Source organism: Anopheles marshallii, chromosome 2 (assembly GCF_943734725.1).
Source record: "Anopheles marshallii chromosome 2, idAnoMarsDA_429_01, whole genome shotgun sequence".
NCBI lineage: Eukaryota > Metazoa > Arthropoda > Insecta > Diptera > Culicidae > Anopheles > Anopheles marshallii.
Window position 1 is genome coordinate 43,912,601 of NC_071326.1, and position 25,318 is coordinate 43,937,918.

The window sequence follows — 25,318 nt, forward strand, 5'->3', positions numbered from 1 at the left end:
TCCTCAAATTCCCAGGGAAATCGTTGTCTCCTGCAGATATCTCGTTGAATTCTAACTTTGAAATAGGATCATACGTGTTGTTATGCCATTATAGAATATACCATTCGGTAGCAGCCGGGTTAAGGACAGTAAGACAGGGACGTACGCAGTATTTTGTACGATAAACAAATATCACCTTAAACTCTGCCAAGTGTGTATCATCTGACCAAATGGTCCCTGTCTAGCGGTTGGAGACTTGATTCTGATTTTTAAATTTATTAGTATGAAATTGTATGCTAAAGATGCTATAATTTGCAGATTGTGGTTTTAAAGTTATTATTTCTCGAATAATTAATTAATAATTTATTAAATATTGGTTTATTTTACCCAAGATAACATGATTTATAGAATTCGATTACTGCCAATATGATTTCACTAACATAACTCACAATGTGCCATACAAACCCGATGCATATTGTTCACGCGCCTGACAGTAGCCTAACCTTGCGGGTATGTTTTCTTTTACCTTCGTAACCATTCCATAACGTCGATTTGTAAGCGTAAGTTCCAAAGTTTTGTTCAATTCGTCGCACTGTTAGGTTAGAAGAGTTGATCTTATTTGCTTCTCTTTGGTATGCGCTGGTAAGTATTGTGCCATGCAAGTGCATTCTTCTCCGTTAACCTTCGCCGTGTATTGGTTGTGAGAAAAAGTTTACTCCATTCATCGTCCGGTGGCAGATGGTTTTTGTCGTGTGGTTGTTATAGGAGTGCTCTTGTGGTTCTTTCCAAATTTTTGACTTTTACTTCCGTCCTCCTTCCCTTGGCTTCCGTTTCCTTGCAAAACTTCGGTAACTTTCTTGACACGCTGGAAGCAGGCATCCGCTTCGAAGATAATATCCACCATTTACCATAATTCTAACGGTTGCATTAGTAAACTTGAACAACACAATTTCGTTTGGTCTGGAAGCGAAAAATTCATGGCAAAAATTGAAAAGAATCATGATAAGAACGCAATAAACTTGATGCAATATCGCATTAAAATCATCATGATGGTGACCAAATAGGGGACTAATCATGCCAGGTGTGTTTGTGCAGAAGATAAAACATTTTCGCAGATAAATTCTACCTCCAAAGGTAAGACTTTCGCTACCGTATTTTTCCATTTAGCTTCGTGCACGTATTTCACTTAGGATAAGCTAATTAGACAAAAGTTTAAATTAATTTTACTTTGGTGTTCGAGAGCCAAACAAACCCAACACCTTCGTTGTGAAGGCGAATGATGATGAGAAGGGACGAAACCACCGATCAAACTGGACAGCTTTTAGCGAAGAACCCCCGAGTGCGGGTTGTGTTTCGTGATAAAATTTGAATCAGTGCACTTTGACACTTTGCTAGAGTGCCATTGAATGGGGCACTGTGCATCCCTGCAGAGTGAAAAATTACTACCGGCATAAAGTTTTTCGGGTATCGATTGAGCAGCACTCGGTGCACTTCATTTGATGGCCGCAAAGTGCACGGATGTCGAGTGAAATACGCACGAATACTCATAAAAATGAAGTTAAACCATAGTTCAGATACGCATATGAAGTCAACGGAACAACCACCATTGTTCAGTGAATGGGATTATGAGTCTAAAATTTACACCTTCCGAATCCGGATGGCATTTTATTGGCTTATAAATCGATCGAACTGTCCATTAATGGGTTTTGGAGGGAGCGTGAAATATGTGCAAATATAAAATATGAAAAATATGACTCTTTAAGTGATTCAAATGACTATATCTGGATAGATTTAAAAAGTTGATACAAGCCGCCTACTTAATGCTACTTGCAAACCGTCGGATAACACGTAACATCCCTTCCGCTTGGGCGTTTGTCGAATCTCGCAGAAGAGAAATGATCTCGGACACTCCTCCGGGCGGTGCTCCACTACCACGCTTGGCCAGAATGGCCTGTACGGCTCCGGCACACGCACCGCGCTTACCCTCCCAGTACTCCGGATTTGGATCCAGCTTCTCCAGTGTATCAAACGCCTTCGCAGCAATCCAGAACTCACCGACCCGATAACTGTCGTTCGCAATCAGCTGCAGCAGCGCGAACGCATCCGGTGTAGAATCCTTCGTGAGGAAGATATTCCAGGCTTGGTCCGCATGGCCCGCATGTATGTGACATTTGGCCAACACCATCGAGAACGTACTGTCCGTCTTGATGGTGATGTCGTGTATCTGGAGCAGTAACTCTTCCGCCTCTTTGTAGTACCCGGTAGCAGCCTTCGCCTGTGCGTAGTTATAGTTGAACGTGTCGTCGTTTACGAAGTAGCTACGGATCGAGTTCAGATACACCAGCACTTCCTCGAACTGTCCGTACAGGAAAAATGCCGACGCCATACTTTGCCGACCGGGGATGGTGTCACACTCGGACGCTGACCCACCGACAAGATGCAGACATTGTTGGGCGTTTTTCAGATGCTCCTTGGAGCCTGTTTCCTGACCGAGGGCAGCATGTACTACACCCTTCAGGATGTACTCCTGCGGTACCGTCGGTTGTACCTCTTTCATGAGATAGTGCGCCTCTTGAATCTCACCACGACGCAGATGGTGGATGGCAAGGTTTAGACGTGCCTCCGGCACGATGTCGATCAGCTGCGGCAAAACTTGCAGCGCACCCTCACCATTCCGAAACACCACGAGGTTGTGCCGGATCAAATCTGCCCCGAATGTACCACTTTCGACAAGATGTTTTATCTCCTGTTCCGCTGCTCTACCGTTAAACAGACGGAACCGATTGCACGCCTTCAGATTGATTGCGATCGTACTGTCGGGGAATTGGTTGAGGTATAGATCGAGCACCTCCTGCGAGATATCATAGTAGTCGAGTTTATAGTAACAGATTGCAACGTACACGTTCAGCGCAAGAAGATCCTTATTATCTAGCAGCACCCGTTTGTAAATATCGATCGCTTCCTGGTAGTGTGACCGTAGATAATGCATCCCGGCCAGGCTGAGCTGATCTTCGACGACATCGCGTAGTGAGCCGTGCAGCTCCATTAGCCGATCCTCGTCACTCAGCTTGTGCGCGAGATGGAACAGTAGTCGTATCTTGAGCGGACTTTGCGGCAGTTCCTCCACCAACTTTTGAGCCTCATCGTACATGCCAAGGTAAAACATGCACACACAAATGTTGAGCGCTACATCGTGCAGTGTACCGTCCGCTGCGTAGATTTTTTCGTACAGCTGCAAGGCACGTTTGTACTCACCGATGTGAAAGTCGCAAAATCCCGTCCATAGTTGCTTGAGCTGTTCCGGCACTTCGTCATAATCTTTGGAGCACTATGAGAGATTGTTTAGACATCAGTGAATGTGGGGAAATAAATGAAGAGCTGTACCTGTAGGACCGTTTTCGCTCCGATGTAATCCCGCTTGAGAAGGAAATCTTCGAACGAAGGGATGGTAACGGTGCGCACTGTACCGGAACCAGCGGAATTACGGTTCCCTTTGGCCGATTCGGATTTTGTGCGAGAAAGTATCTAGAAGGGTGAGATTGCGTGAAATTAGTTTAACTGATTAACATATTGGAATGATATGTTTGTCTTACCATGATGGTGGCTACGTACAGTGTATGTGGCCGGTAGCGTATTCTTCGCTTGTTTGTAATAGCGAGTTGTTATGGTAACGGAAGCGTTGGTTGACGCAAGCGTGTTTAATATGCTCCTGTACATATGCACCTCGGATTGACCCATAGTTTGGCGGCTCGGCGTAATACAACGAAGGTTGTAGATTGAATCTTGAGGTTCTCCGTAGCATGAACTGTGCCTTATACGACTATGTGAGAAAAACAATTTTGCTTCCTCCTTTCAACGAGTTGTTTAAAACTCTCTCGGTCGAGTGTTCTAGTGTCAACCAATTATGCCAACCTTTCCGGTGATAGCATCAACACCATCACTCAATTGTAGCATCTTTGTATTGAATACCTTAAAAATATTTTTCTTCTTTAGTGGCACTACAACTTAAAGCTTGCCATAGCTAGCTAGCTTTAAAGAATAACCTTAATCTGGTCTACTGGATGACTGACTCCACAACATCTCGGAGCAGAGTTTAACGTAGAATTGGTTACTCGGCTGCGGATATTATATCAGGCATCACGGGTGATTAAAAAAAATGTGATTAAGAAGAATTATCTATTGAATCTAGACTGAATTGAAGATGGAAAAAGGCCATATATAGTAGCTTTTCTGAACTTGCGAAAAGCATCGAAGAATACTTTCGGCCACATCTGAATGTATCCCACGGTCAAGGTGGTATCAGGTTGCTCCGTTGCTTAGCAGACGAAATGTGAATCGTCTGCTGGTGTCCAGTTATCAAACATTTTGCATAAATATGCAAGAATGTTGCAGAATGAAAACTCGTTCTCCGCCGGTACGCCGACTCGAAGTCTCTCGCCGGTGTAGGAACACAAATGTCCAGGTATGAGAGAGCAGGACGATCAAGGTCGTTATTTCGTCTCCGATAAGTATTTATTTTATGTAAAGTTATTTAAGCTGTGTCGTCTCGATCACTTTCGGTGATCCTCAATATCACCAACGTAAAAGGAATCGTGTAAACTACATATGGTCGCTGATTCGTTCAGTAATCTATGGTCAGATTACGGTAGCGGAGAGAACCAATTCACAAGAATAATACTTGAAAAGGAATAATATCGTGCGTGCTGAAAACAAGATTGAAAAGATAGGTTGGATGCAGAATCATCACTGAAAAATCTGTCAATTTTCATTATGTACAGACGAAGAGAATCAATAATCTGGTTTCATTTGACTTTTGATAAATTTGTCACATACGACCAGATTAATTGTAATCGCTCTAACGGAACATAATACGATTATGGCTGATTGAATTGTAGTGGCAATTGATTGAAAAAGCACGAACAAAAAAAAATGTGTTCTGATACTCGAAGCGTGTCCGTTGGACCGAAAAATCGTGCATCGTAAATATCATATTGGCAACCAAGCGAAAGAGTTTTCCATCGCCAATCCTCATATGGTCTTTGGCTTATTAGGGATTATAGAATGGGATTAGCAGAAGTAGTCGGTAAGAGGTCACCACTTTTAGGAATTGTCCTGCTTTAGAACATCACTATTCCACACGACATTGGGTGTGCATGCTTCATAAAAAAATGTTTAGTGACATAATCAGTATAAATAAACCAACTCTTTTTTTTCATTTACGACCATCACACATCCGGTTATGGACGTAAGCATGAGCTTTTAAACGATACACACAGTCGTTAACGGTTGTTTGTGGGATACGATGGTCATTATGGGAGGCAACAAAGGATAACCATTACGTCGAAACAGGTGGCTTTTGGCAAATAGGATTGAGCTTAATTTCTGTACCTCTAAAGCGACGATGAGTCGACTACGATGATGATGAGCCTCAGTGGACCGTTGCGTAGCGTCGGTAATGTATCCGGTAGAATAATTTTCACACATTCATGTCCGGTAGCCGGAAAGGGAGTTGGACCGATTGGATCTCACCCAACACCGAATTCCAGCTCAAACAGTGGGGATTAGTTTGGGGCACCGGCTTTGTCGCTTTGTTACGGGCTTGTGCGTGTTACATTCGGTATGTTCATAAGCAGTGAGTTTCAGATTCGACATGACATCAAATATCCTAACCCAACCCAACTATTCTAACCCAACAACTTTCAAGCATGAAGTCTAGGGTTGGTTTATAGATGGTGTTTGAAAAATCCGGAAAAGTTCATTGTTGGTCCCCGTCGACATAGGTCTCACGGACAAAGTCAGCTAGCTCGCCCTCATTGATCCGAGATTGTCCGGGAATTTGGACGAGTTTTCCGTGAAACCTTAGCATTTTGTAAACGATTCCGGGTGTGCTACACTGACCATCATTGCGCTGGAAATGTGCATGGCACACACACACACGGAGAATCTAAATTCGAGGAACTTTTTAAGCTAACACCATTATGTTGGTAGGCGGCAGTAGAACTCCCATCCAAAATGATAGTGAGTGTAATTCAACCGAACGCTACCGGAAACAGCTGCTAGATAGGTCCGGCTTAGCCGGTGTTGCTGTGTCGTCAGGACTATAGCAAGGCTTAGGTTGTTGAGGTCATGTTTTCGGTTCTCAAACTGAGTGGGGTGGAACGGTTTTAATGCACAACCATGCTGCTCTCGATGCTAATAGGCGATGTAAATGCACATACGCTTTGAACGCAACCCCACACAAGCGGCAACGTTCGGTTTTGATCTTGCGTTTTATTTTTCTGACGTACCTCGGATGTTGCATGCGTGCCCACCGTTCGGCCGGTACCGCCCCGTTTGGGATGTTACAAATTAAATGTTTACTTCGCACACATGCATGCACACAGTTTCACCATCAATTAGTCAACGCGACAACAGGGGGATGTGTTTTTTATTTATTGTTTTTGCCCTTCCAAAGTGTTCGGAGGAGCTTTTTTTCCGGTTATCGGTTGTGCATGTTTTCCAAGCCCTCTTTTGCCAGCTGCACAACTGGTGCGGATGTTTTGATGCAGATCATTTTTTTTTATTTCTCCCATGATTCCGAATGCAAATAGACAACGGGCGAATAATCCAGGTCAACTGCAATCCTGGGTGCGTGAAATTGATAGAATATGGGACGTTACCGTTTATGGTGTGTATATGTGCTGGGCGAAAAATCAATTGTTAAGGATAAGGGAATAGATTGTTGCAGTTGCTTACTGGAATTGAGGAAAATTATTGTACAATGAAGGTTACTTCCAGATAGTAAAGGACCTCAAGTGTTAGTTGTACATTTATTTGCCTTATTCACATTTAACGAAGAATATTATAGATACTATAAAAGAACTGTATTTTTGACTCGCTATGCATGATTCGCTTATGATTTCATTATGCAGAAGTATTTCTATTCGAATGGTTAGCGTTCCCGTCACCCAGTGTTTTTTTGCATTGTTTTAACACGTGACACATACTATTTCAATCATCGATCGTAAATCAGCACTCAGACGTTTCGTTCAGTTTCCTGGAAGCTGCATAAAGGTACATGATTTTGATGCATATGCATACCCGTATGGTGCAAAAATATTTTCTACACCATCGCCATTCCACCGATACACGCCATTGCCCAAAAAGAGGAACTGGTAATATTTGAGTTTTTATGGACCTTCAAACAAACAACTGCATACAACCGAACACACTTAGCGTAAACGTTTGAACCCTTATTGCTGGCAAATTTTGCAACGGCACCACAACCGGATGAGACCAACTTTTGCTCCTTTGAGTTTGGACGGAAAGCATTGAGCAACCTCCAGAATGCGACGCCTGAGCGACGAAAGTTTTGGACACATGTTTTGATCGGAATGAAGGTGTGGTAAATTGATTTTTGAGGCACTGTTCATCGTGGAACGAATGTGGAAAGTTAAGGTAATAATAAAATAATAAGGTAGTTTGGGATGTGAATACACGCATTATTATTAATTTCAAGTATTGCAAAATACATGTTCATGTGGTGAACCAGGTTATTTGCGTATATGTTATAAACTACACATTTTGTATATTATTCTCTTGAAAGTATTCATTCGATTTTTTTCAAAGAAACCAGCAACATTTTAATGTCGATTTTGTTTAAATTGTCGATACTGTTTACTGACAAAAAACTTCCCCATTTGATGTTGCTTTTAATTAAAATTGGCAAACCGTTATTGTTTACCAAAGACGAAAATTGCGTTTTTCATCTTATTGACACATGCAATGCATGATTGTTTGAAAAGCATTACACTTAACCCGTGCCGAATGTGTGTAGTGATAGCACACTGCGAGTGAAAGAACTTGTGATGAAAATAGTACTTGAGCAATTGTTCCCTTTTTTATGCAAAAGCAAGAAAGTGCGCAAACATCGCTGGAACGAGGTCATAGGTCGTACCGGGTTGCGTATCTTGGTGAAACTTTGGTCGTGATGAGTTGCGTGGTACCTCGCAGTGACAGAAAGGTGTGAGGGAAAGTTATGGATAGTGGTGTTTACAATTTATGATCTGTTATCGTTTTAAAGTTTACCCTTCAAATATTGACGTAACGCCACTAACGGCACTACATTTGCCTCGGAACATCTGCCGCCTTTGCTAGTTTTTGGTTGAAAAACAATTCAAAAGAACCGAACGACCTCATTGATCATAGGTAAATTCGCGTGAAATGTTTGTGTGCAAAACATGACTCGGTGCGTTTACAGGCGCTTCATTTACCGTGCGGTCGAATTACATCTACCCGAACTCGTGTAATATAAACAAACACCTTTTAAAGCTTGTTTGTGATGACGCGTAAGAGTACAGGATTAGTCAGGTGATGGTGATTGTGAGCCGGTCTTTTGAAAACGGCGGGAAAACTGTTAAACTGCCGGTTGTGTTACGTTCTGTTCGCTAGCCGGGAGCTCATTTTCCAGGCACTCACGGTGTTGGTGTCGAGAGCAGATGAGAGAGAGAGAGAGAGAGAGAGAGAATTTCGTGAGTGTGCGGTAAAACGGAACGAAAAAAACCCGTTTCGGTATTGTTTTTTGAGTTGTAAAATGAATTAATAGCTTTCACTTTAAAGTACAACTAGTGCCAACAGTTCGAACAAGATTTAATGTTACCATGGAAAAACACTTTTCCGTTGGGGAAAATAATGCAAGCTCTGTTTATTAAGATCATAAAACGAGTGGACTGACCTAGCTTTAAATTGTGTAATGGACACCGACCATGATGTAAATAAAGGTTTTCCTTTCGTGTTTGTTAGTATTGTGGTTGGATTCCATGATTGATCTGGGGCTGTAAATTGGTTTGATCGTCATTATAAAAACACTTGCTGGAAGCTTGCTAATAACCTGCACCAAACGGTTCGTTCTGTTGCCATGGCAGCGGACTATTGTAGGTTTTCTTACCACCAATCTGACTTATGCAATCGGAATTTGAGAAAGATTTTTTTAGAGTTGGGTTTGACTGTATTTTATTTTGAACCTCTCAAAGTACGCAAGTAATAAAACATGTTGGAAGATTTACTGCATTTGCTAACGTATGACAATGCATTTACATCACAAAGAACGAGTTTCCGGTATGGGAATGCGATTGGAAATGCATTTGAAAGTAAAGCGTTCGTGTCGGGATGCATCCTTTGGTTGCAGAATCAAGCTAAACATTCTGGTTTCCTAGTGAACAAGTGTAGCAATAATATTTTTTATGAGCATCAAAAACGATTAAATAATTATATAGTTTACAGGGAAATTTATTCAAAAAGAAACATTTGGTGAATACAGTGGACAGTTAATTTAATTCGAATGTAATTAATTCAAAAGCGGCCTCGAATCAATTAAAACTGAATGAAATTACAATTGGTCCGTCTCAACCATCATGGCTGTCGACGTCTGGGCACCATGAGTCAAGTGGAGATCGAGTGCAAATTAATCACTGGAATCATTTGAAATGCAGGCGAATTGCATGATTGTGTACATCGCAGTGATTTACACCGCCCTGCCAGCTGTTTTTTTTCCACACCGAGCCCCGTGTACCCGCTGTTCGGTACAATAATACGAAACAATCAACCAAAGGCCTACGTCAAACGGTAACTTTCTAAACAACCATTCGTCAAAACGACAAACAGTTGATTTATGTAATGGAGTCGGACGTAAGACTTGTTTTACAATTCCTAGCCTTTCTAGTGTGAATGACCATTTAGCATTGAAGGACGTTGGAATGAATGTCATAATGGCAGTGCCGTTGAGCTGGTGTATATTACTTTGTTGGTTACAGTGTACTGCGGTTGTGGTTAATGCTGCAACTGTCATATAACGGAGTTGGAGTTAGAAGAGCCCAACGGGGTATAAGAGCAAGATTCAGAAAATGGAAAGGTTTCGTTAGATTTCCTCAACACGATAGAACTGAAACGATGGAATGTTTAATTACTGAAGGTGCAAACCAATTATTACGGTACTGTTGATCGTGAAATTTGTTTATTTAAATTGTATTCAATGAGTTATACTAATCCAAATATTGTAAATCTTCTAGTTCGAATATCCATCTCTGTGCTTCACGTTACCAGTGTAAGCCGGAAGCTTCACTTTACCAGTGTAAGCCGGAAACAAGGTGGACTGATGCCAGACCACTAGAAAGGTACCGTACAAGGTCACCCGGTAAAGAAGTAATGGGATGAATAAAGAAACCCGTGCCGGAATGTGTGAATGAAAGTCAATAAAAGTTCATTTGGGTCGTTGAAATCATTTCTCCGGGCTTCGTACATGCGGGGAATCTGAAATCGAAACTGTGATTGCAGTTTCATTCCCACGGCCAGCAGAAGTGTTCATGTACGATGCAACAACTAGGGTGCGGCAAAGATGAGGGAAATTGCTCAAAACTGCACGCCGACCATACGGAACCCAAACCCCGTTCGGGAAGATTGTGTGGGTGAATTATTATTCCACCCGGAATGCGTTGTTGGTTCCGGGGAATTGTTATTAGCTTCTGGAGAAAAGGTTTCTTCATACTCCAGTTCGAAAACTTCATAATACGGAATAAAGGTATTTGAAGTATCGATAATAGTCATTTTATAGTATTGTTGGCTGGTTGTTGTTTTGAACCTAGTTTAAATGTCTTTCTGCTTGGTTATTAAACAGCTTTTACGTTGTTGCGAATAAATTGAACGCGAAAATGTCTATTACATAATCTTAAACAAAAACATCAAGAATTGAAACCATACATCGCTTCCTTTTGTGCTTTGAATTAAAGGAATCGAGTAAATGCCACCGATTGGGGAATTGAAAACAGCGATCGGTACGAAAAGCGCTAAAACATTGTTGGGGTGTACGGAAAATGGTCAAATTCAATTAAAAGTTCAATTATCTTCGTTACACTAGTTTGCAATGTTTTGCCCTTGACAATCAGGTACGGGACTCTACGTTGAGATTGCTGTAACATGAATGCTAAAAGCACCAAAAAGTGCTGATCTGTTCAATAGTCATTCGTTGAAACGGCAGAAAATACCGTAGGATGATTTGGGGAATAAGGGCAGTTCTTGGAAGCATTGTTTAGACATTCAAAGTATTCAAGAGCAAATATGATTATAAATATCATGAAATGAAACGTATTATGTTTTATTTCTCCTAAAGTATATACTACTGATATTCAGTTTAAATCGATGTTATTCATTAACAAATAGATGGTATTAATCAATTCTAACTTTATGTAGTTCCTAAATTTCACAAACAATCCGGCTAATGGGTAATTTGTGGTCTACAATTCCCACTCCGGTATGATAAGGGAGCCACACAACATAACCGCGAGCAAAACCGGAACATTCGATTGGTCTTAATCGTAGCTGACCCTTTGTCTGTGAATACTATCCAACGTCTTGGTGTGTTTCAGTTTATCGGTATAATTTTTTTTGTTCGATAAACATAATAAGGAAGAAACTTACGGTCCCTTGAGAGTACAAAGCTAACCACGGGAGAAGTGATGTAGGGATATTTCTTCACAAGCTTCTAACCGACCAGTTTCGTACGATTGTCACCCAGCGTTACAAAGCGAAATATCCGAAGGTCACACACTAACTATTGCGACAGATTAATCTGATGAACGAAGACCGAAAAGCTGCTGGAATCGTCCGGCACCGTTCCTCGATGGAGACGCCCGGTGGCTTATGATTTACGCCTGTACGGTGGAATCAGGGATGAAATATATAGCGCCTGGCTCTATATCTCATTAGGCAATATTTATTACATGATGGTCCAGACCAACTCTATTTTATACGACAACAGGAACCAATGTACACAATTGGCTTCCTGCTTCAAGGAGCAATCGAAATTTAATGTCCAATTCGTGGTGAAATCTGGAGGTATTCGGACAACAGGCTCTTTTGCTACAAATCATAAGCCAAATAATTAGATGTAAGCTATGGGTTATGGGAGTGCGTTTAAATTCGATAATATTTAGAAACTTGGTTCATTGTTGCAGCGTGTCAATGTTTTGTTGTGCCTTATAAAATAAATAAAAATTGAAGTGACAATAGGGACAGTTGTTTAGTAATTTGAACCGTGCAATTCGACGATCACCTTTCGCAATAAATGCGTATTAAAATATTGATAAAGCAATTGATATACATTTGAGGACTGGTTTCAACTCTGAAGTAGAATCAAAATTAATTATGATTGGTTAACTTTCATTTCGACACAACTGTAATTTTTTTTGAAGTTTATCAGAACTTAATGATCGTATAGTTATGATACGCACTGTATAAAGCATCATGATTATACTTACAAAAAAAAAAGACTTCATACACATGAATAACTTTCTATATTATATTCTAAAATGCTTTTAATATGTTACAATGCTTGTTTTGTTTATAAAAAATTGGTTGCTCATTAATCATTTATACATCGTGCTACATTAAACAGTTGCAGTTTAATGAGAATGGTTTCCATTTGGTGCATTCATGCAGAAATGCGCAAACTCGTTGTAATGTTCATTACATCGTAATGTATTTTGGCCTGATGTAATGAGAGCCGAACCGTTTCAAGTGATTGATTAAGTGCACGTCATCGTCCACATCAACGTCGGCCACGATCTCGGCCGAACCACGCAGGGCAACAGGATGAAGTACGATATTTACATAAATTGACCAGCGTACGGTACCGCCAAGGGGCAAAACCATAAAGAAGTGGTTCGCCTTTTGCTCCGTTGTACATTTTTCTTCCGACCGGTGAAAGCATTTGGTGGGTCCGTTGAAGAACGTTCGAGTTTTGTAAAGCGTCGTGTGAGTCAGACTCATTTCGGTTGATTTCGGTACATCTACGACGGGCAAGTAGATGAAGATTCACCGTCGATTGTTTATTATTCGGTACTACTACATCGAGCACCACGGGAGAAAACCTGAAAACATGCCAGCTAGTGCAGAAAAAGGTGTGTGCATCACTGTTGGGATTATACAACTATTCATCGTTGTTAATAAAAAGGCAAGAGAGAAAATGGAAGTACTTGTGCGCTACGGGGGGTCATATTCCAAGTACGTCTCATTAGGTGGTGGTAAAGAATAAGTGGAATCACTTGAACAGAATGAAGAACCAGGTGGGCTATCTTGGGGTAGTTTCAATTTTCTAAAATAAATATGAAAAAGATAACCCCTCAAGAAAGCGTAGTCATGTCTAAAAAAGTAAACTAAAGCAAGATTGGTTTGGTTCAGAAAATTATTTAACAAACTCTTGTAACCTATTGGTAGAAATGTTTTTTTTTTCTGCTCCTTTAGGCTTATGATCTGTAAAAGCATGATCACGAGGATTGTAGGATTGTCATTGTGTTTAATAATATAGTCCTGTTTCAGGTTACGGTCAAGCGGAACCAAAGCTAGCAATACAACACAGACAGGAACATGTAACTAAACCACCAAGTGTTCCAGTCTTACGATGCACGAGGCAAGAAGCTGTCCGTTCCAATTTTGCGTTCTCGCCCACAGTTGCGATTCTATTGGCAGCCGTCCCACCGACCGAAGGAACCGAATCGCACGTGGGACATCGATGTGTTTTAAGCTCAAGGCCAATCCGAATGACATGCTAGAAAGTGTTGCCCCTCGTACCAACCGGCTACTGGCTGACGCATTCGTTTGTTTCATGCTTTTCAAATCGAATCTCACACGATCGTGTATTGCTGACCGTACTGGTGCAGTAACGATAGGTTTACCACCTCATTGCACATTAGCTTTAACCCCCGGTAAGGGAAAGGCGAATTTAAGTAGAGTTGATTTTGTATCGGCCAAAAAAAAAATAAAATCCACATTCTTTGGCAAAATTCTTCGCTGTCACGAGATTTTCGCCGTCGCGAAAACTTTGCTCATAAACATGCCACACGGTGGGCATATTTCGCTAAACCGTTTCATGTTGCAGCCTTCAGAAATCTGTCATGTTTTCTTAGTCTTTTTTTTTTGCAATACACCAACGAACTCGTCGTGTCTGCTCAGGACACACTACCCATAGTGCTGTTTTGGGTCAAAGTTTCCGGTCGACGTTTGCTTGCTGGGCAAAGTTTTGAATGGGATTATTCTGAGTGGATGAAATGGCATGAATGATAAATTTAATCTAGAATGGAATGAACGCGTAGTACGGCGGGAAGATTTTTGAAAGCGCAAAGCAAGACCTTCAAAGCGCAGCGCTACGATTTTCGTAGATATTTACTTTTCAAATTGAGATTTTCCTTAATGCCATTCTGGGACACTTCAAATGCTGCATTGTTTGAAGAGCTGAGTTAATGGGAATAACACTAGAGGAAGCAATCTGAGTATTATATAGATATTTGCTGTTAGTGCCCAGTAACGTAAAGCTTTAGTTTGAGATTCTATTAGTTTTATTCTTTTATTCATAAAAATTTTCCTTGATCCAATATTTCCAAACTATTTAACTATACTTAAAACTAATGTACAATAGAATAGTTATAATATTACTTTTCCATACTTGACTTTGTTTTATATAAAGCCACAAACGCAACTATCCAGAATGGAAAGGTTAGAATCAATTCATTTAGCATTTATGTGTGTCGTCTTTGATTCGCTGCCACGGCCAACATTTTTCAATCTGGAATGCTCCAACAAAGGCGAATCACAATTCAGTGCATTAAGCTCATCAGATGGATCCAATGACACTTGCTCGGCCATTCTTACAATACTCATCTTTCAAGCTGCCAGCAGGAACTACAGAACTAACTTTAGATTTCCGTTGATCTAAAGTTAATTATGTAATTCCTATTAGCAGCATGGAAGATGAGTATTGTAAGAATAGACGAGGATCTGTCCTTAAACTCGTAGTCCTTGCTATGGATGTGCTTCCAGTCCTTGTCGAATAGGATTTTTCCGTGGTCCCGTGGTCATAAGACCGGTGCCGCCACCGATACATCACCTTACCGTCAAAACCGCATCCCAATGGTAACAAGTGGTAAAAAAATTGATTCGATAATTACAAAACCGTACAAATCTTCAAAATAGTCACCTCCTATATCAATATCTTGCTGTAGATGGATCTTCCAAGCCGCACCGGCTACCCTCATCTGCTGGCATACCCTTTAGGGCTCCTATGACATTAATTTGCATGTTCTCAAGCGTGTTCCAGTGCTTACACTTTAGCACTATTTTCAAGCGTTGCTAGTCAGTGGGAGATAGTAAGGGCTATATAGATGTTGTGCAACCATGCCGAGATGAATACAGACCTGGTAGTCGATCACTAGAACCCCAGACGCTTGTGCGACTCATGTCTATTTTTCGTTGATTATATTTTTTGTACGATTAGCTTTTCGTTAGGTTGGTTAAGGTGCAGGTCAGATGTATATAGTCTTCACGCTACGCTATTTCTAGCATACCTCCGTTCAAAATGTATGCTTATTCCATATTTAAATACCACACACTTACACAGCATGCTGCGTTTATTGTTAAGGTTCCCGTCCAAACCGGATGTCAATTATCTGACCATTCACAAAGGTTGACGGTCTCTTATCTGTGGCAGCCAGGTTAACATGCACCGGAAATCTACATACCACGACACAAGAACAACGACAGAAGGCAAACTTTACGGTTTACAGGTACGGTGTGCCGAACGGAACGGCAATCCATACCTTGGAACGGTTGTAATCGGGTATGATGGGTTTGAAATGGTCGTTCCGTTCGATGGTGCCCGCCAGTGATAATGTAATTAAACGGATCTGTATGCGTGTTTGACAGATTATTGACCGTAGGGCGGCGGATTCGATCGGCATAGCTGCAAAAGGGTCTTCCAATCTTCCGTACCGTGGTGAGAACCTTCGATGACCGGTGACATAAAGGGTTTCCAAAAGGCAGAAGGGCAGAGATATGTGACTTGCAATTGCAATCTGGAATTAAAATCAAATTAAATTTATACCATCACGGTGTGTCATGGGTGTGCACTGGGCCTGGTAGCTCGAACCGATGTACCGAAATTCATCACAGCGTAGTAGTTGTAATAATTTTACACCGCATAATAAATCACGGTCCATTCCATCACCCATAAAGGGGCAAGTTAATTGCATTAACTTCGTTACGGGGTTTGCGTGTGAAAAGAAATGTGAAAACAATCATTTACTGTCACTGTTGATTAAAAACATGTGAAGAATGGTAATTCGGTCAAGCTCAAAATTATTTGCAACGATATTGTGCCACATTTTGGCGCTATGCTTTTAGCCCAATTATTGTAAGGCTGCAATAGCGATCAAAAAAAAAAAGAAACTCCATCCATTTATAGCATAGGATGGAACAAAACATAAGCGCACATGGCGGTCTGGATATGTTTGTACGCAGCCCCTTAATGTATGCACCGTAACATTTCCCACCCCTAGAATCGTATAAATGTAAAAGAATCAATTTAACGCTTCGTTTGCATTTTTCCTTCCTACAGCTTCACTGCATGGCCATCGCCATCGTATCAGATCGGGAGAAGCCATTTCCCAGACGGTTGATGGGATAAGGTAGAAGCAAAGAAAAAAAAGCCACCAGAAATCTGGAACACTAAAAACTTTCTGCATTTTAAAGCTCATTCACTGCAGCACAATGCCCCAAAACCATGGGTAATGGTGAAATTGGCTTTAAAGAGACATTTGCGCTAAATGGAAACTCGTGCCAACTCGACGCTGATGGGGTAGTACGAGGATTTAAATTTTTACGACTAACGATAACATTTTTGCTGCATTACAGTATGGAAAAAGAAGAGCTTTTAAATAGGAGGAAACAAAAAACTTACCATTGACTTACCTTTTTCCATTACGGTCCGTTTGGTTAACGGTGAACGGTGGTGCTGAAGCTACTCTGCACGGTCCATTTTCGGCCTGGTTCATTACGGTAAAGCTTCGAGGCAAGAAGTTTTCCTTAACCGGTTACTTACAGGTGGTAGATTTTGGTCAATTTTTGAAATTGTTTTACAACCATACGGACAGGTTGTGAATTTTAATTGAAATTTGTTCAACGTGTGCTGACCAAATGTGTGTTGGGTGAAAGTTTGATGAGATTCGCCTGTGCCCAGTGTTGGTGGATGGAACATTTCGGAAATTAATACCAACTATTCCAGCGCATATGATTAGAAAGCTGGTCTTTAAATCAACAAACTACTAAAATGAATGTGAAATAATTGTACTAACCACACATTCCAATATTTTTTCTCAAATAACTTTATTCAAAGGTAAACATTATAACTAATAAAGTTATATTATTTACTGTATTGTAACGTCTAACTTGATACGTAAGGAATAGAAAACATTTAAATAGTATAGAAACACACACACACTTTATTTAAAAAGTATAACAAAAACACACACAGAGTAACAATCCCACAAGGAGATAATTATGTTTTGATAACTCTTACTGTGAATTAATCAGCTCCATCCTAACTCGTTTCATTTTCCACACAGGTATTAATTTTTGACACATTTTCGTGGAAATTCTCGGCATTAGTGAGGTTTTTTGTCACATCTGCTGCCACATGTCTTGACTTCATGCTAGGCGTTTGGTTCCCTGCATCAGAAAGACAGTGGCGGAAGCGAAAAGAAAAACTCGCAGCATCGTCTGACGATCGTAAAGCAAACTAAAGCACCATCCAAACAACTGAGCACGGTAGTGTGTAGCATTACCACCGGTACTTATACACCCGGGATACATGCATGTTGGGTGGGGCACAGCTTTAAATTACGATATAATACGAGCACGATGCTTACGGTCACTGGCAACTTGAATAAAGCACTTTGTTTCCGGCTGCGGTGCCGAGCTTCAGTCGGTGGTTTACCGTTTTACCAAGGAGAAAAGAAATCATCTGATCTGTGTCCCTGTTTTTCCCAGCATGCGTGTGTGTGTGTGTGTATGTATCTGTCTGGTTCATCAGGAGTCTGCAGACATAACCGCAAGACGACGACCGCATGGTTGAACATTTTTATGCTTTTATTTCCATACCGTCGGTCGGCGTTGGTTCATACAAAATGGGAAAGGTTTTTTTTTTATTTATTGGCAGGAACAAACAATGCTTTATGGTTTTAAATTTTATAAATTTTGTTTGCTTTGGTTTGCGTTATGAACTAGTGGTAAAAATGTGGAGATAGTACATTAATTTTGAAACAAATATTATGCAACGAAATGGTTGTAATGTCTCTAATTTGTCTTAAAAACTATATGTCGAATCTCATTCAGTATACCTTGTGATAACTTCCTGTTTTGCTGAACGCGATCGACACCGCCTGGATTTTACTTTGCCTGGCGCCGTCGGGACAGACGGCATACCTCTTCTCGTTGTTATGCGACCAATGTCGGGACAAGTTGTGTTTCCGCGTGCACTGGAAGTGATGATTTGGGAGCAAATTTTTATATTCGACCATATTTCATCTTTCGCGCAACCATTCGCATGGGAATCGTGCTGCGAAGCGCGTAAGTGGAAATAGATTAGAAGTGGGCGAACAGCAGTTTCGCGACCGTTTGCTTGCATTGCAGCTGAAAGCAGGTCCGTGTTGGGACAACGTGTTGCGGAATTCTCTAGGCGTAACAGTGTCTCGCTAAACAGCTTGCCAAAAATCGCCGACCTGCTTCGTAGGAGTCAGTTCGAACTGGATTTCTTATTCGGGAAGTATCTGATGTTGCTTGTTTTTTTATTATGAATGTTTTCACAGCTTCATGCATATGTATAATATAATGTAGCTGGCATAATTTTTGGAGCATCTTTAATGAAGAAGCTACTCCGATGAAATTGAACCGAATGTATGTGTACGAGTATAAGAAGAAGGTATGTAAAAATCTGTGTGTAAAATGAAAAATGAAAAATAAAAAAAAATTAAAAAAATCTGTGACACCATACAATGAAAAACACCTATAGTTCCAATCAATTGAACATTTTAAACATTCTGAGGATTTTAAAAGGTTATCATACCATTTTGTATTTTGTTTCTACTTTACCTAAATGGCAAAACTGTATATATTTTTTGGATCACCGTTAATTTCCGTCGGTATCTAATCGGTAAAGATTAGATACATTCCAGGTTTACGAAACCTAGCTTCCTACGCCGTAAAGTATGCAATCCATACGTGCTTTAATTCTTATTCATATTTGATTGGATGGAAGCGCCTGGTAGTTCGTGGAATGAGGTAGTAGGTGGAATGAGCGGAAATCTCCAAACGTTGATACCGGTACGAACTAAACCCAGAATTGGCACTTCTTTGGTAGTTTTTTTTACTGAAGAAGAATTTTTACATTTGAGTATAAAGGAATGGTACAGCATAGATGATGTTAAAATTGTTTGATTTAGTCCTGTTAATAAATATAAAATAAAATAAATTGTCCAGTTTTAAAGTTTTTAGATAAGCGTTAAATCTTATCACTATCCACTAAGAAGATAAATAGAATGGCAAGTCATACCTGGTTTGTTAATTACTGTCTGACAATACATTCTTAATCAAATTCATTCATATTAACATTTGATTTTATCGGCCTAGTACACCCGGGATTAGGTGACCTTTCACTGTTTGGAGAAAGAAATGTCTTCAAACGAATGTGGATTGTATCTTACATTAAGTCACTCTTTGTTATAAGCAATACGGCCTGGCCGTCAATCGTGAATAAAGAAAAAAGTTTGATGTTATGGAGACGCCCGGTAGTTTAGTGATATCATCATTTTTCACACCGCAAAACCGGTAATTAATCTTTGGATCTATGATGTATAAGATATGAAGTGTAGTAGTTAGATTTTCTTAGGTTGATGTGACACAAAACCAATTTTAGCATTTTATGATTAGGGGCCCTATTAGGTACAGCTTATTGTCTTCAACCTTCTATGGATTGCTTCTTTGATCATTTTCAGAAAAAAAGCCTTCTTTGATCACGTTCAGACATGTTTGAAGTCCTTTTCATACAATGCACGCGGGAGACCGTTAGTGACCCTAACCATTTGTCACCGTTGTTGTCCATTGGTGGGATGCGAGTAATCAGTACAGCCTATTAATTAAATTCAAAACCCACCAGCGAAACGAAATCATATAAAAAACTACCATCAAATTATGTTCCAATCGGATGATGGTGGTTAACGGCAGCAGAAGGCATCACACATCACATCGATTATCGTTTATAATCGTTTATATAAATACCTGTGGGAGGCACAGCCACACCATGATGTGATGAGCCTGGACGATCGGAAGCCAAACAGAGTGCGACAAATGGTTTCATTATCAACAAACGACCCATTGAGCAGGTGGCATTTAGCATTATTTGCCCTAACGTGAAACAGAGCAGCTGTGAGTTTTTTGGAAGGAAGATATAGATAGAAAGAGAGAGAGAGACAGTGAGTATGATTGTTTTTTTTATCATCATGATTAAATGCGACAAATTAGATGTGTCCCGGAAGGCACGCGGCACAGTTTATTCACGCCATTAATCACCGAACAGAATGCTGGGTAAAATATTTTCATCCGCTCGGATGCACTCACAATATCCTTTTCTTTTAATACGTTTTCAACAAGGTTGACCCAGTTGATGCTGTTTGACGCAAACAAATGCACCCGCCAGAAATGGGCCAATTCGATTTCCATCTGTGGGGGATCGGCCGGTTCGTAGCGGTAACCGGATTTAGGCGCTAAAACGCTCCCATTACCACCTGTTAAAAGTCAGCAGGATCATCCCTACTTTGGAGAATTTGCAGTTTGAGGTTGAAACTACTACGGTGGGTGAAAATTTATCTGCCAACAGTCTTTTACTGCTCGGGCAAAATTTATTACTACCGTCATCATCATTATCAAGCGCATCATCATCTGGTTTATGTCGAGTGCATTATGGAAGCACAGTTTGAAATCGGTGGCAACGTACCTTTCCACACGTACGCTTCCGTGAACTAATCGTGCACGGTACTGATTTGGTACGGAGATTAGAGGCGAAAGTTATGGTTAATACTTTATGTCGTAATTTAGTGCCGCTGGAATTGGTGAAATACGGAAGTGCGAGTGTTGTGCAGCGCGGAAGTCGAGCCGTCGTAAGCAGCTTAATTATTGTGTATTATTTTAATGCTTCTCACACTAGTTGGTTTGGTGGGTGGGTTGTAAAATAAATGCTGATCCGGGTGCTAATTTGTTCATATGTACCATTCAAGCGCCTATTACCTATATAGCATGGGTATGGGCATATGTGTAATAGTTGATTTATACGTGCTGGAAGCGATCGTGAATTAAAATTTTATTTGTTTGCTGTCCTACGGAATGGAACTCCTAGCTTACCTGGCCTGTTTCACAATATGGAGCACTTATTTTCGTGAGTTTTGTTCCAAAAAATAAATAAATGGTTTTGCACATATTTATCTGCATCATTGTTTTTAAAGGAAGTAATCAAGTAATGATTATATAATTATAATAGATACAACCATAATCTTAAAATTACATAGACGTTGTGCTAAACTAACTAAAATAATCTAATGGCTAGATGTCGATTAATTGAACGTCCTTTTAGTTGAATAGTTTATCATTAATTATAAACCATTCTTCTGCAGACTACATGACACATAATATTATCTACGATTAACTTTTGAAAAAATTGATTCACTATATTGATGACGTAACTTAACCATAATTGAGCCACCTACCCTAATATGGATTTCGAAAAAATACAACTAATGAACAATGATTACCAAGACTAATTTACCGAGTAAAATAAACTAAAATTCGTTAGCAAAGCACGACAACAACAAGCGCCAACCGAACAATTTTCCAGTTCTCTCACCGGCATGCGTGGAAGGAACTCACGCTGAAGCAGCGAATGAGTGCCGACATGTTTTCAAACGGTACGCCATCCAACGGGCGAACCATGAGCACGAAAACAACAGTCTGGCGCGTCGTCTGCAAACGCAGCTGAAACGTTTCAGTGCTTCCGTGACCGTGGTAAAGAATTGACCGTTTTATCCGGCACCTCCGTACGGTGGAGCATTGCCGACACGAGCCGATTTGCTGTACATTGCCACCACACATCTAGCAAGTGTCGGCGTTTTCATGGCTACGGTCGGAAGTGATTCGCAAGGATCCGACAGTCAACCAGTGAAACACGATCGAACGGGAAGGCAGTGTAAAAAGTACATTCCGTGTGTTTGTATATTGTTGCCCTACACTTGTTGTTCGCTAGTGTGTTAATCGAAATATGCCTTCCATATTCCAAGTATCGGTACAGCATTTTCCGGTAGTGTGTAGCGAGTGTAGTGTCTGTTCCCCTAGTGCAATTGCGTGTAAATTTTTGCTACCTTCTCTCCCATGTTTATTGTTGTAAAGTTTTGTGCAAATAGTATCGTTGTTGAATATAAATATGAAATATGGTGTTTTATCGTTCCTAGTAACTTCGTAACGTTACAAAACCGTTGTAGTCTCGGGAGGATCCTTAGGTCGCTCCTTCGTCTTTCTCTTTCACTTTGTCTTCTACCCACCCTTACCCGTGGTGTGAAAACTGTAAGCCGCGTATCTTAATGTCCAGTTTCGTCCCACCACCGTAAAACTTGCACCATCTGTGGTGAGTTTTTCGGACCATCTTCATTCACACGTTCAACCATCCCTTCCTGGCACCCTCACCATCCGTATCGATATGGTCGAACAAACGCGATCGAAGTGCGTATATGCGAGTGTGGTGTTACGTTTTATATTGTAAATCAGTGTGTGTGAGTGTGTGTGTATATGGTGTGAATTTATGGCACGAGAAGAATAGCGGTAATTCGTAAGCATAATTTAACGATGCGCTTCATGTTGCGCTCATAAAACAAACCTCTTCCAATTGTATCGCCGGCCGTGTGCAACTGTTGAATGAATGGTTTAAAGTGATCGTTAACCTGTCGCTGATGGTTACATTCTGCATATGCCATATAATGTGATAAGAGGTCGTTTTGTAAAGTGCGTACGTGTGTGAGAGTGTGTTTTTTTATATACACAATGGAAGTTTGTAATGGAACAAAAAAAGTTTAATGCAATAAAAGCCATTTTACTACCGTCAATCTATGAATACGAGGAAGCATAAAACGCAGCAGCACAAATGCACGCTGATCGTGAGTGGATGAAGTATCTGCTTAGATTTATTACCAGGTGGCATTCGGTATGAAATGAAATATATGCGCTACCAGAGCAGTAAAAAATGTTTAGTCCATTGAACTGAATCAATTTCATTATACGATAAGTAAAATATCCTACGGAACAAAAATGAACAGATAAAATCTTCCGTGCAGATACAACTAGTTCTAAGCTGCATGCCAACAGTGAAAGGTTAAGCCACTACCGTTGCCGAGCGAAAGACTATAAATTAATTACTCAGCGTGTGCAACTAATCCGATTGTTTGCTAATTTATGAGCTAATGGCGTTTGGTGAGCATGATGCTGCACGCGCAATGGTTCCTGCTAAGCGTAAAAACAAACTAAACCACTAAAACTACAAACGGTAAGTAAAGCTGTGTGTGGTAGCGTGGGTTTTGGGTTGGCTGCTCTTTAGTTACCTTTTTATCACCGTTTTAAATGTTTCGAATGCCCGATCAGAGGTAAAAACCGTCCGACACCTTTAGCAAGATAAGGGTTCGAACCATGTTCGACTGCGACGCGATAGGAAAGACATCGGAAGACAGAGTGCTCTGGCAGGAATGATAAAAAAACAGAACACCGTGTAGGTGCCGGTTATCAGTAAACACCTGTTAGTGGCTCTTTCGGTCATTGTTTTTTTCACCGCACGGGACAGGTCAGATAGGCAATGAATTCTGTTTTGAGGTTCAATTAAACCACGACACAACATCCAGCCATCCCATTAGAGAGGAGCATAATTTAAACGCAAAGTTAGGCGAAAGATCCACCATTATGAATGAATGTGGTTACATAAAGCTTTTCCATCGTTTCCCATCACACCGCCGTGATCGTGATATCACTTTTGGAGTCCAATAATAAATGTGGCTTTTGCTCGTGTCGCTTGTTGCTGACTTGTCTTGGATTTTTCTCGCTTTTACAGATGGAATCGAAAAGAAAACTTATTTTTCAACCATTGTGAAACACCCTACGAACGGGAAAATAGTGGAAATGTGCAATGAATCTTGGTGAATTGCTTTCTTCTCACTCGCGGTGGTGTTGAAAGTGTTAAGATGGTGTGGTGAGGACATCGTATTTATCATCATCCATCTTGCCAGACCATTTTGGAAGGCTGTTCGTGAAGTTTTGTTGATGTTTGTAAAGGAATTTGATTTAATAAACCTCCATTTAATCTATACATTATGATTTTTTTTCATTCATTTCCTGTTTTATTGAGTGCAATCGACAGTTTTATGAATTTTTACAAATTGATTTATATTGTTGTTTTCCAATGTGATAAATTCTTATAGAATTCCTGTGTATGTGTTATGTAGAAAATTTCATTTTCATTTATTTAAAAATTGGCTGCCAATCAACCTTACAAAGTCAAACTTGCATTGCCATATCAAAACATTAGTACACTTATTGTGATCTTGCATGAAATAATTGAGTCGAGGAATGTGTAAGTTAATAGACGAAAGCCTTTACAATGTTCTCCACTCATCTTATCGAGAATTAGGAAAGCAGCAGGACCCTAAGTACAGTAAGCCAATCCCAATCTTATAGCAAAGGCGTGGAGTAGAGCGAACAACAAGAATCTTGTTCATGGCCAATATGAAGAAAGCTCTCTGTACAAGCTCGATATGATCTGAATGAGTTTACCGACAGATTGGTCAGATTCCAGACCAAAATTCATATGATGATGTAACCAAAAAAAAAAAAAAAAAAAAAAAAAAAAAAAAAAAAAAAACAATAAAGATATCTAGAAATAGTTAAAATCTTATTGAAGGGTATAAAAAATACTGCCAGCACGTATAACCATTCCAAGACACTTCCAAATCCTGCCGACAACGGCGTCAGCATGGTTAGAGAACATGAGACCTTGGTCAAGTCAAATGAATAGAAAATTTAGAATAAACCTGGAAGCAACTACAGTGCAGAAATTTTATTAAGTGAACTTGCACTTCTTCGTGTCATTTAGATTTTATTAGTGGAACGAATTGATGAGTCCTGTCGGAACAGCTGACGCCTCGTTAACCAGTAGCGAACTACGATCTCATTTTATCGTATCGATAATATTGGATAGCACAGCCCCAATACACATCCCATAAACAACCGATTACAATTATTCGTTTCCCGAAAATTGAACGCCTGCCAAACAGTGGACGGACGCCTGCCGGCCCCTTCAAACACCCTTCGATTTGCGTTGGGACGGTTTGTGTGAATAATGTTACATTTTACAGTCGCACAATTTGCGATCGTACATTTTCATAAAACCGGGCACTGC

The 25,318-nt window shown here is 40.4% G+C and overlaps 1 protein-coding gene across 1 annotated transcript; it reads right to left on the minus strand.

The window, feature by feature from the left end:
- Window positions 1–1,792: 1,792 nt before the first annotated feature.
- LOC128718005 (intraflagellar transport protein 56) lies at window positions 1,793–3,717 on the minus strand. The gene is made up of 3 exons (XM_053811680.1): window positions 3,592–3,717; window positions 3,364–3,504; window positions 1,793–3,307 (listed from the first exon to the last, which is right to left on the minus strand). Exons 1-3 carry the CDS (start codon window positions 3,715–3,717, stop codon window positions 1,793–1,795), a joined length of 1,782 nt encoding a protein of 593 aa, XP_053667655.1.
- Between the last annotated feature and the right edge of the window lie 21,601 nt (window positions 3,718–25,318).

Excerpts from the sequence above, each read along its gene's own strand:
- LOC128718005 (XM_053811680.1), bottom strand. The coding sequence starts at position 3,717 with ATGGGTCAATCCGAGGTGCATATGTACAGGAGCATATTAAACACGCTT. Across the intron at positions 3,505-3,591 it reads CGCTACCGGCCACATACACT|ATACTTTCTCGCACAAAATC; the intron begins GTACGTAGCCAC and ends TCACCCTTCTAG. Across the intron at positions 3,308-3,363 it reads GAGCGAAAACGGTCCTACAG|TGCTCCAAAGATTATGACGA; the intron begins GTACAGCTCTTC and ends AATCTCTCATAG.